Source organism: Anser brachyrhynchus (assembly GCF_964034855.1).
Source record: "Anser brachyrhynchus genome assembly, chromosome: 4".
Taxonomy (NCBI): domain Eukaryota; kingdom Metazoa; phylum Chordata; class Aves; order Anseriformes; family Anatidae; genus Anser; species Anser brachyrhynchus.
In genome coordinates, this window is record NC_137698.1 from 966139 (window position 1) to 978466 (window position 12328).

General features: G+C 38.5%; 1 protein-coding gene across 16 annotated transcripts in view; it reads right to left on the reverse strand.

The window, feature by feature from the left end:
- LOC308193935 (bifunctional heparan sulfate N-deacetylase/N-sulfotransferase 3) overlaps positions 1–12328 on the reverse strand; it is a 389183-nt gene that overhangs the window by 90299 nt on the left and 286556 nt on the right. For all 16 annotated transcript variants that reach the window (XR_013950072.1, XR_013950073.1, XR_013950074.1 and 13 more), the window contains 3 exons: positions 11964–12051; positions 8222–8376; positions 910–1095 (listed from right to left, as the gene is read on the reverse strand). Coding sequence is in view for 2 of the 16 variants with exons in the window: in XM_080589106.1 (XP_080445232.1) it covers positions 910–1095; positions 8222–8376; positions 11964–12051 (429 nt within the window). In the remaining 14 variants the exon portion in view is untranslated. The remainder of the gene's footprint in view (positions 1–909; positions 1096–8221; positions 8377–11963; positions 12052–12328) is intronic.

Here is a 12328-nt window from a genome sequence, read left to right on the forward strand (position 1 = left end):
TGTAACACAGTACACACTGTAGTATCTTTCCCATTCACCACTTTCCTAAATGCTCCAGAAGAAGGTTACTCAACAACATGCCATCAAGTATTTTTTCAAGTTCTTTTGAAACACTTCTCAGATAATAATGACATCACTTGATTCAGAAATAGCTTAAGTCCTGGTGACCGGATGGTATTAGTGTAATGCCTTCCACGTCAGCAGCGTACAACACTTTTGGCAAATACTGCTGTCAGTGAGCTAAACTGTGAATTATGTAATACAGAAAATGTGTGTGATTTGATTTGTAGCTGCGTCAACTGCGCAGTTTCATAGCCTGAGGGGAAGTCTTCCTTCCCTCAACCTTCTGGGTGTTAGCCTTGCATCCAGACAGATCACCTGGGCCCAGAACCTAAGTGAGGGGTTAAATCACAGTGCAAAGCACAGTTCATGTTTCTGTACATCAAGAAGCAAAACGAGGGCAACTGTGCATAGTTCATATGGAGGATAAAATATTTATGCATAAAGATCCAGATTTTCAGATGGCATAAACTGGCAAAGCTCTTCTGCAGTTAATGGTACTATGCAAATTTAAAACCTGCTAAAAATCTAACTCATAATATTCTGTTAAAAGATGTGAAGTAGACTTTTTCCTTGAGCTCTCTGAACCAGTATTTAACAGTAGGAACAGAACAGTTAACAGCCTGTTAACTGTTGACAGCAAGGTTCCTGGAGGCCACCTTCCTCAGCAATAACATCAGCAACAGACTGATTTTAATTAACAAGATACTGTCAAATATATCTTGCTACTTATGCACAGCAGTATGTGCTTCTCACAAAGTGAACTTTCAGGATAACATGCTTTTTCGACTTAAATAGTTCATAAAATGGTAGACTGGTTGTAACATGGACATCATAAATACAACTCACCATGATATTTTTGTGGATGAAGCCTCTTCTATACCTTGCAGGCTTCAGATGAGGGTATTCTTCTGTGCTGGTAACTCTGATATTCCAGACCTTTTTCCAGGCATCGTAAAGTTGAACATGCACTGGATAGACTCCAGAATGGTGTGGAGCCACTGCATAGCCCATGTCAGTTGGAATAGCATGTTCCTAGAACAGAAAAGAACGACTGCTTTCAAAAATTTAAGAAACTCAATGTTTGGGCATTTTGCAAATTCTTTGATTCTGAGAGATTGAGAACAAGTCCGAAATACAAATAATGGTGACATTAAAATATGAGGTATAAAAGGGAGATTGAAGGCAGAATGGTGAAGATAAAACACAGGATTTTAATACATAAGCCTTTTAAAAATATTTCTGTTAGTATGTAGGAAAAAGTGATACAAATATATTTTATGTTGATTTCTTTAATCAATAATTATTCACTACTGCATTCTTTCAAGTTCTTAAAGGGAATGTGCTCACAAACTAAGAATTCACAGAGAAAACTACTGGCACATATGCAACAAAACAGCTAGCATTTGGCATTTAAAATTAAGAAAAAAAAAAGTGATATCCACTACATTTCCCTACACAATTACTTAGTTGAATTTCAGAGGATCACCAGGTTTCCCTTCTAATCCAACAGAAGCATAAACCATATTCAAAAAAAAAATAGTAACTATTTTTGTATCATTTTAAAAAAGAAGAAAAATTAGCCACTTGTAAAATGCTGAGGATAACAGGCAGATGTTCTAGATTATCACCTTTTGTAGCACATCTTTCATTTTTGCAGATTTCTATCATTTATCTTGTTTGCATACTCATCTTGCCAGTGTTACTTTATCTAGAAATTCAGTTTCTACTCTTTTGTTTCTGGTTTCCAATGTACTCTAAGGAGTTCTGACACTTCATCTGTTTTCTTTCAGGTTACTTTTCAAAAGACAGTATACAGCAGATATTTCTGTGATATCTGGTTAGTACAACACACTGTCCATAGGATGTTGTTGTGGTGGAATGATTTAGGAAAACTGCCTTTTGCACAACCGTTGCATTAGGCTTAAGAGCTTTTTATATTGTTTATATTTGTATCATCTTCGCCACATTTTAAAATCACACTTTGTGTGCCAAGGTAAGATACGGTTGATACCTGGGTTCCTTCCATTACATAAGCCAGTTATTAAGGAATTTGAAAAACTCTAAGTCTTCTCTTAAAAAAAATGGGTTCATGACATTCGTAAAATAATCCTTCATCTTTTCTGGAGGAGGACTGGACTACTGCGTGAGATCAAATGTACTGGATGGACAGGACAACAAAGATGAGGAAAACAGGGTAGACTCTTTAAAAACCGGTGTGCTGAAAAACATGGGAATTTTCCCAATTTTTATACAAGGGATTTAACGTAAAAGGAGATCAGGTAGAAATGAAAGAAGTCTTTCCAACCAGAAGGAAAAGCCTGAGCAGGAAGTGAATTCTGTAGGAAGTGCTAATAACACACTGTGAAGATTGTTGAACAGATCCCACACAATACAGTGAGGAAGAGAATGCAAAAAGAGACGTTCTTCATCTGCCTACATTTGAAAAGTTCCTGTGCTGCCTGAAGTATAGAATATGCACAGCCTTATTTGTTTGCACCACCACATGGTCACAAAGGTTTGGTACATAAACGCACAAGGACGACCCCTGGGAGGCATGCCTAAGCAAATGGGAATACTGGTATTCGGAACGAGTCATTCACATTTCTGTAAGAAGGTTAAGTGCTTGCTAATTTTCTGAGCCATCTGGGTCTCAAGAAATAAAAATCTAAAAGGTAACTTCCTCTGAGAACTAGCACAGGAGCAATAGCATCAGACAGTCGTCTCCATCTATAGGTTTAGGTCCCTCGGTGTAAGGACATCCATTCTGCCCTTTGACAGTAAGGCTCCCATACTCAAATTTTCTTCACCTACTCAGAAGTGATGTGTAAGCAGATTATTACATGGAAGCCCGCGTTACAGCAATAAATATATATAAGGAATGTAACACGCTTAACAAACTCCTATCGCTTTGACCAGATACAGTAATTTAAATACCCAAGTACTTTACACAAAAGCCACAATATTTTTAAAATCACACCTATTGCACCCACTGTGTTTCCAGACACATTACAGAAAGCAGCAGCGCAGTGTTTGGGTGTTTGACACCAAAATCTGGATAGCCACCCACTCCTTCCTTCCCAAGTGCTGTAAGAGATTTTTTCCCCTACTTCCACTAGTTTAATGATGTAAAATTGGTGTGTGCTTTGCTTTCCATAACAGTGAATCTCTTGAATTTTGCTGTAGTTTTCATCACAGATCTCTAATTCATTTAATGAGAAACTCTTCAACCTAAACTTAGCAGCTACCTCTTCCTTACCACAGGGGTAAATCCTCTGTGTGTCACAAGTATCATTAAGTGCATATAGGGTTAAAATTGCATGTTTTTGTACCCATATGTGGGTATATGTTGTTCATGCACAAATGAAGACACACCTATGCATTCGTAATGTCTGCTATTTGTGCTAAGGTTAAACATTGAGGACTCAATATGAGACGTATTGGTTATAGGTAAGATATTATAACTTTACTAAAAGCTCAGAACAAAGCAAACTCACAAGAAGCACCGTTTGCTTCTGCTCCAGAAAAACATGAGAAAGAAGACTTAAAAGATATGAAGCCTTCAAGGGAAGAAAGGCAATTTTTCCTAATTTAAGGGTTACTTTGAACGTAGTGTAATGGTGTGTGTAAAGGCACATAACGTCTAATCTCATTGGAGAATCCTGATTTTTTAATATTTAAAATACTGGTATAATTACCATTTGTCTGTGGCAATTCATGGCACACTAGGAACACATAATGGGACATAAGATTTTATCGCCCCGAGGTCAGTGTAGCTTTTGCCTTGTTGCTCCTCGATAAGATCCATGCACCCGATCACACTACACTCATGGACCACATCGTCTGTGGCTCTGCAGCTGGGGTGCTGTATGCATAACGTGCCAAAGCAGGAATGAGCAAGATCTGTCCTATTGCTTTCAGCGCTTGGGGAGATGAAGAACGGCTACACAACCCTTTACACAGCTTTACACTATTTAATTCCATCATCAATATTTCAATTCCTCTTATCTTAATCTCGTCTACTTCACTCAAGCATGCATAAACATCAGAAAGAATAATCTTTATAGAACACAAGAAATTGCATTCTCTAATGTCCTGTTTAATCTTCCTCATTCAGCTGTAAACAAATGTCTGAATTTTAATTTTTTTCCACACGTTTTACAATATGCAGTAATAAATAGGTAATCAAAATCTTTCATTCTAATTATGAGCCTATCATCTTCAATGTATTAGTGCCTCCATTACTTTTCAGTCACTAATTCCCAAGTTGAGCATTTCACACGCATTGTACACATCCAGTTTGCTGATACCTCATGTATTATCATTTCCAGACTCTTTCAAATAAGCAGAATGCTTATCTTTGTTATTAATCTAAATGCTTTAAGCAAACGAAACAATGATTAGCATGGTACTGTAATGTAGCTTCAGACATAAAAAAAGTTTAACGTTTCTATAAGTATTAAGAGTATTGAAAGTAGTGAGGAAAATAGGAATTGCTGAAGTTACCTAAAAGAGTTGAATATGAATTATTCTAATAACATACCTTACACATACTGATAACATACTTAATAACATACTAATCCTGTAGACTAATCCCAGGGGATGTCTTAGGTCCTTTTGCATCACACCAGAACTACAAAAACTCATTTCATTTCCAGAGGATCTTTAAACAGTACACAGATTCACAGAGAAAAAGGAAGGTTAAGAAAACACACAGGGTGTTCAAATTTTCACGATTCTAACTTTCACTGAAATACTCCTCTAAAGCAAACAGTAAAATTGAGCTGGCCTGTACTCAGTACAACTACAGTTTACAGTAGACTTGGTAAAATCTTTGGTAGGAAAAAAGGATGCACGTTTCTTAAAATGTTTTCAAATACAAGTTTTAATTGCTTGATATTCTTGGTCTATACATTCCTCCTTCACTCACTGACACATGACCATCAATCAGCATGCTGTTTTTTGTACTGGTACTTCAAAGCTGTCTCTTCTTTCAAGGAGCAAAGTCATTGCCTACCGGCTAAAAAGCAACCACTGTGTTATAAACAGAGGGAAGTAAAATTAGGCTGTTGGAAGCGTAGAACCTTTTCTGCAAATGAGCTGTGTTTTTGGAGGTATTTTGATGTAACACTTCTTTATGTCTTTACGTTCAACCAGTTCAATAGCCTCCCATTGTTATTAGCCCTCAAATCCTATTATCTACGTAAAACACAACACTTAAATAGTAAAACTTCCATTAAAGTTTGCCAGCCTAAAAGACCATTGAGAACAGCAGAGAAGGATTTATAGCGGCAGATCTGGAGCGCATGCTTTGTACCATGCTCTGCTTTTGTCTTCCAGACATCTGTGAGTTGTTTACACAGCTCTGCTGCTAAAGCATTTGAAAACATACTGTTTCCAAATTTTATCTATTCTGTCCTGCTTCTCTAGAAGTGCAGTAGTCAGGGCATAGTGGGGTAGTTGATGCTCTCAGTGCACCTGGGTAGCTCAGAACACAGACAGGGTAAGGTCATTATCTGTGTTGAGACTTTAACTTCTGCCAGCTGTTAGCAGCTCCATAGTAGCTTTTGTATTACTCAGGGACTTTAGAGGCACAAGAGTCTCAGGCCCTGTTTCTGTCACCCTAGCTGGCTGAACATTACTGTAAAATTCTGTATACAGAAAAGCTTGCATCACCAAGCCAAATGCAGCATGATAGAGACCAAACTGTCAAATAGTCCATTAAGCCTCCTCTCCGCTTCCTTGCCGCCCTACAGCTGTAAAGGCAGAAAAATTGGTTTCTGAGATTTGGGTTGTGATATTTAATTTTTAATTGATTACAAGAAAGCATATTTTTCAGACTGTAAGCTTTATAAGTGTGCGAACAGCAGAACTGGAAGGGCCTTCATCTCAATTTAACAGTTATCTGTATAAATCGTATTTTCTTTTTGTATTTTCAACACAATTGACTAACTGCTGTTGACTAACACACTGCATCTTACAGATCTAAAACAAACCTCAGCTTTCACTATCTTTAAATCTCAATGTCCCTTAATCTATCCTTGGAGCACAAGTATGGTAACAGTGGACTGCAGCAGTGGGTATTGTAGTTGAAAACCACAGCTGAGAGTGACCAGGAATCATCATGGGTGATTAAAGATACTCTGCAACATGTCATGGCAGGATAGGAGGCTACTCCAGTACAGAGAAAGTTTCCTTATTGCTCCCCATAGTTAGACATGAGGTTGAACCAAGAGGTTCTGTTTTTTTTTTTGGATAAATTATATGCTATGCCTCCTCATTTATCTCTTCTCTACTGAGAACACTCATGTATTATCAGTTTATTTCATAGGACTACTTCTGAGCTCCTTGTCTTCCAAATAAAATCCTTAAATAGCTAGTCATTCTCTACATAGCAACTTTACAGCTTCAGAACACCTGGTAGTACACCTATACACAACAAAAGCCAACTTGTACTTACAAGGGGCACAATTAATGGGGGAAACTGCATCTGGTGTAGTCAGAGCGGTCTGAGCATGCATTTTTTGCATTAATCAAAAATACAAGTCACTGTAAAAGTGATCTTCACAGTTACCTAACAAAAAAGACAGTACCGGATTATTAAAATTGTATAAAAACTGATAAAAAGTTATAAAAACAAGGAGGTTCAGTGTGAATTATTTTTCTTAAATGTGTATTCTCCAAAAGGATGAGAACAATGTCTTCCTGAGCTATTTTACCATGTGTGTGCCCTGTAGGTGAACACAGCTGTTTACAACTCCCTCAGGTTAGCCCCAGTGAAGTGCTCCATCAATTGGCTGAGGAGCCCCCCAGCTGTTCTGGTGGAAAGATTACTTAGCACAACCTCATGCCTCAGGAGCTCCCTTAGTCAAGTGGTGCAAGATCTGTGGGAGAGCAACTTCACTTGAAGTCCAAATCTGGGGACTATTATGCTTCTGAGGCAGCGCAGACCTTCCTCTTCTATCACATCCCCAGTGCAGTTACACTAACTTCTAAGAGAGTCACCTTCTTCGACAGTGATGGGAGCAGGGAGGAAAATGGAGTATTTATAGAGCAGAGGGGAGGAAGGAACCACAGTGGCCACATGATGCCTTGCCAGGACACAGAGCCTACCCAGCATTCAGGAGCTTTTCCAGAAACTGTCATTCCAGGGTTACCAGTTTTGGTAATTTCCCTTCATTTTACTTAATCTATAATTTTGATCCCCCAAATAATACCTCACTTCAGTGTGCTTTATGTAACTGCCTTTTTCTGGTATTTGCTTCCTCTTCTACCATTTTATCTAGTTTTCTTATACATGGCAGAAATAATGTAGTCCCCAGAATACTCTTAAATGTTGAAACCAATCTTTTCAAATAAGCTTAAGTAATAAGGTATATTTATAGTCAAATATAATTTAAATTTAGCAACATCCATTTATCCGGACAAGTAATATACTGTATTACGTGTGAATGTTATGGTTTGGTTTTACTGTATGCAATTAATTATTGAGAAGATATAAAGATGCTTTTTTTTAGTATCAGTAGGCCTAAGGATCTGTTTTTATTTTTTCTTCTGTTCTCACTTAAGTTTTTTCCAGAACTTTGCTGTAAATAAATAATTAGTAATGGCAATGGCTTTCAAAACAAGTTTTGATAAAGTTGATCTAAAGGGAATATATGGGATGTTATTAGATATCACCACAGAAAAGCATCTTTGAAAAAGTGGCACACTTCACTAATTCTAACATGCAGTGTTTTCACAGTCTTTTGATGTGTTTTGGCAGGAGTATTTATTCTAATCAGGATTTTTTTTTCCCTAATTCAAACAAGAGGTTATTTGGACAAAATTCTATTTAGAAGAATTCTGCACTAGAAGATTTTTTTTTTCTAATACACCTTTCCAAGACTGGAACATAGTCATTCTTCACTCTGAAACATTTTTTCCACTTATTTGTTTTTAATAAATACAAACTCAAACTTTTAATTGAGAAGGAAATTCAAACTGTAGAGAAACAGAACTTTTATACCACAAAGTGACTGTGAAAATCACTTTATCAAATATTTCTTTTTTCCATTCATTGGGATTTAAGTAAATCCTACAAGCACTGATTTTCTTACAGAATAGAAAAAGTGGTTTCTGAACGCTCAAAGTCAATATAAAATGTAAAAATATTACTTACTAAGGCAAATTTTTTGTTGAGGATCATCTGCTCTACCAGTGATGATTCATTGTGGAAAAGATGAGGCTGCATGTGACTCCACATATGGGGAAACCACCAAAACTCATCCACAGACCTCAACAACAGGTCATCACCTTCATCTTCCTCCTCAGTGCCTGAAAAAAAAAAATAATCTTGAAGTATAGTTTCTACTTCTACTATATTCTTACAAATATTTGGAAAAGAAGAAAATTAGCAAAATAAAGTTTGACTGTTGAAATTACTAAGAATTTTAAATGTTTCCAAGTATATATTCCCTTTCCTGAAATAACCATAGTCAGGTAAAAGACTGAGAGTCCCATTTTCATGGCATCTTGAATGTATGGCACAACACTGTTCTCACATTCGCATGCTGTATCAATAACATCAGCAATTAAGGGACAGAAGCAGGGAAATTGTGTACAAGACTGTTTAGTACTGAGGATAAATGAAAATATTGACAACTCTTTTTTGGTATTCTGTAACCAAATGAAATTCACTCTGCAATCAAATTTCTTTTCCTTTTGTTACCTGTGGTATGTGGAACTAATTTTTCTAGCATCCTTTTCAGAACGTTATGCAAAATACAACTGCTTTCTCTTCCCCTGCATTCCAGTTACAAACTATTTAGGAGTTCCCAGAAATCTGCATCTTTGAAGATAAAGAGTGGCTGGAGCCCACCAAGTTATTCTCAGCCCCCAGATCTGTCTTTTCAGGTGCTCTCCCTGCCTGTTCCTAATGATGTGGTGCCCTGGCACAGACCCTGCGGCAATTTCTAACTGGTGTGCTGATTAATAGGAACTGCTCGGGCAGCAGTGTGTAGCTGTGTCGCTCCCCTAGACCTCTGATGCTACAGCTACAGCAGGAAATACGACAGTGACAGGGCCTGACCCCGAGCCAGCTGGCCACTTGGGTGCTCATAAATCCTAGCCTGCGAGAGCAGCAGCTGCCTCCCAGCTCCCTGCTGGAGTGGCTCCTTGCCCACGCTCCCCGCCGGGGTGCACCCTGGCACTGCGTGGAGCGGGGGCTGGCCTGGGCCAAGAGCACTGCAGAGACCATTCTGGTAACCTGACAGCCATGACCATCACCTTCAGCACTCACTCCTGGGCCTCAGCTCTGTGCAAGTTAGCAGAGATTTAGCCTGCATCCCTGACAGCACCTCGGGGCTGGGGAGAACCAGGGCCTAATGAGCCGACGGATCAGGACACCCACTCCTCCACCTCCAAGCTCAGGTTATTTATCCTAGTCCCAGTGCACTTTTACTGATAGGCTAGTCCTGTCAAAGACAGCTATATTTAAACAAACCCCTAATGGGATGCCTTATAAAGATTGCATGAGCTAAACCTTGACAACCTATTGCTTAACAAATCTTTATGGTGTGCATATTTGCTACTTGTTCCTACTCCTTCCAAAATAGTCAACACAACTTTATAAATCCTTTTTCTCTCTTAGCATTTTGCAATACCTATTCTCTTTTATTCAGTCTTTTCAGCCCCTGTGTTTTCTCCATCAGTAAGGCTTTACTCTCATTAACCCTCTAAGCCTATTGCTTTTTCTTCTTTCCTTCAACAAACCTTGTCCAACATTCCTTCACTGCTATGTATTTCCCTTTACCTCAGAGGGAACTAAAGCAATGAAGGAAAAATGTGTGCAGAAGCATGTGATGATGTATCAGTATCTGTTGGATCATTAGATTTTAGGGCTCCATGTGGCCCTATGTGATGTTCACATGCTACCAAAGAAAATGACTGGAGTGGGTAAAGGTTATAAAACAGCCAGGTCAGGGAAAAGAAACTTTTCTTCAAGAAAGGAAGAAAGCCACAGCAGGAGATGGGCTGTAACAGAGCGAGGCTCAACTCATTCAGTTTACAGCTGGTAACTGGGTCAGTTTGTACTACAAACATGCAATACCTTTGCCAAATCTCGATCAACCAAAAATAGGCAACCTATGTGCATGTTCCCTCCAAAGCATCTGAACTGTTAACTGAGGCAAAAGAAGCGCACTGGAAAGCACCTTTGCCTGCTGAGGGACTGGCAGGTGACGGGCTTGACAGCCAGGACCTTTTTACTGGGCCATTCTAGGCAAGAGAAAGGAGGAAAGGATGGGACTGAATGTGAAAAATGTAAGGCATCTCTGGTCTCTCTGAATTGTGCAGGTGACACCTGGATGGCAGGGGTCAAACATTTAGCGAGTCTAGCTGATCTGTGCTGTACCCAAAAGAAACCTGTGAAGGACTAATCGGTTGTAAATAACTGACTTCTTTCCCTGCCTCTTCGTCATGTGGCAAGTAATACTGACCAAGGAGCACAAACAAACACAGAAAGAGTTATACACATCCCTCTGCTACGTAACACGCACAGCAATCAAGCACTGTCAAGTTCCGTGTTTCTTCAGCTTTGAATAGAGCCTTTTTTTTTTGGTTTCCTAGTCTCAGCCAACTTGTCACTTTGTCTCTTTCATATTACTATCCCTCAACTATGACATTATCTTGTACTGTCTTCTGTCTCTCTCTTCCAAGCTCTCATGTTGTGCTGTTTTGCATGCATACCTTTTTCTTTGCTTCTTCTATATCACATCCTATTTAATACCTTATCTTTTATTTTTTCATATTGCTGCAGTGGCTTAAGTATAACATTATTTTAATGAATAATATATATTGCTATGGTATCTCTACAGTAGAGGTTAAACTATCCAAATGGACAAACTGTGGTAGTTCAAAAGATCACTCAGTAAAGTCAATAGGAAATTTCATTTGATTGGTGGAATTTACCACTCAAAAAAGGTCAAGAGGAACTGAATTTTAATAAAAGGGGAGGAGGAATTCAATCTGTTCCCCACAGGCAGCCACTGCAGGTAACACACCTTACTAAAACTTTCAGATTCCTCATCCTAAGATGCTCCAGCCACCTAAAATTACTACCTAAGTTCTCCGGGTACTCAGGAAATGGTTGCAGAGAAAAACTCATTTCACTACTCTACATGCTTCCCTCTCCCCATTTCCTTGGACAGGTTCTGTAGTAAGCATCTAAGCTGAAATTTCATGTCCCACACTTTGTATGAAAGCATGAAGAAACAATATGAGATGTTTTTATGACACCATCAGAACTGATTGAGTGTTATCCTATGACACACGTGTAAACACATATAAACCATACAGAAAACTGTCATTCCAGACATGGACTGCCTTTTGCAAGTTTTCTTCCTGGCCCTGTGACTCTGGCATTTCTGCGTGTCTTGCTGTGCAGGAGGAGAAGGGAACGTTCCTCTTACTCAGGAAACTTAATAGCCTGACAGGACACTTTTCTGAAGGGCTTAGTCTTCTCAGGCTTAGAAACTACAGCTTGGCTCTCCTGCTTCCATGTCATTGCTCTCCTTATTGGACTATTACACAAAGAATGAATGCAATCATTTTTTAAGAGAGAAATGTACCTGCAAAGAGGTATTTATAGACTCTACCTACACGATTATTTCCACAGAGACTTAGCTCAAACAAAAGGTTAATCCAGAATAATAAATTTAGGAGAAAAAAATTGATTTGATAAATCACACAAATTATGTCCCACAGCAACCTGGAGGAAAGAACATTTTGTTTTTTCAGTTATACTAAAATGAAGGAAATAATTACTCCCTCTACTCAGACCGTTAGTCCCTATCATTCGTATGTCCCTCAGTACTACAAAAAACACCATAAAAATGAAAATTGTTTTAGTTTTTCATTCTTACCTGTGTGATAGAATTTCCCTGAAAATCCCAGGTTGAAAGTAAAATTTGTAATCTGAGCTCTCAAAAGATTCTGAGTGTCAAGCAGGGCCTGAAAAAAAACATATAACTGTAGCAAACTACATCTGGCACAGAAATTTAATGTAACAACATAAATACTTTCAAAGGCATGTATGTTTCCAGTTGTTTTCTCACTATAAAAGCCGCACTTCATGTATGACAAAGAAGTGATATTTTAATTACCATTTAAAGATTAAAGACGGGATGCAAACTGCATTATTTTTCTTATAAAGGTGACCAGCTACTAAAAGCTGTCTTACTCCCTGGGTCATTAGATAGGGAGACAAAGGCACATGCCAGTGAAAATA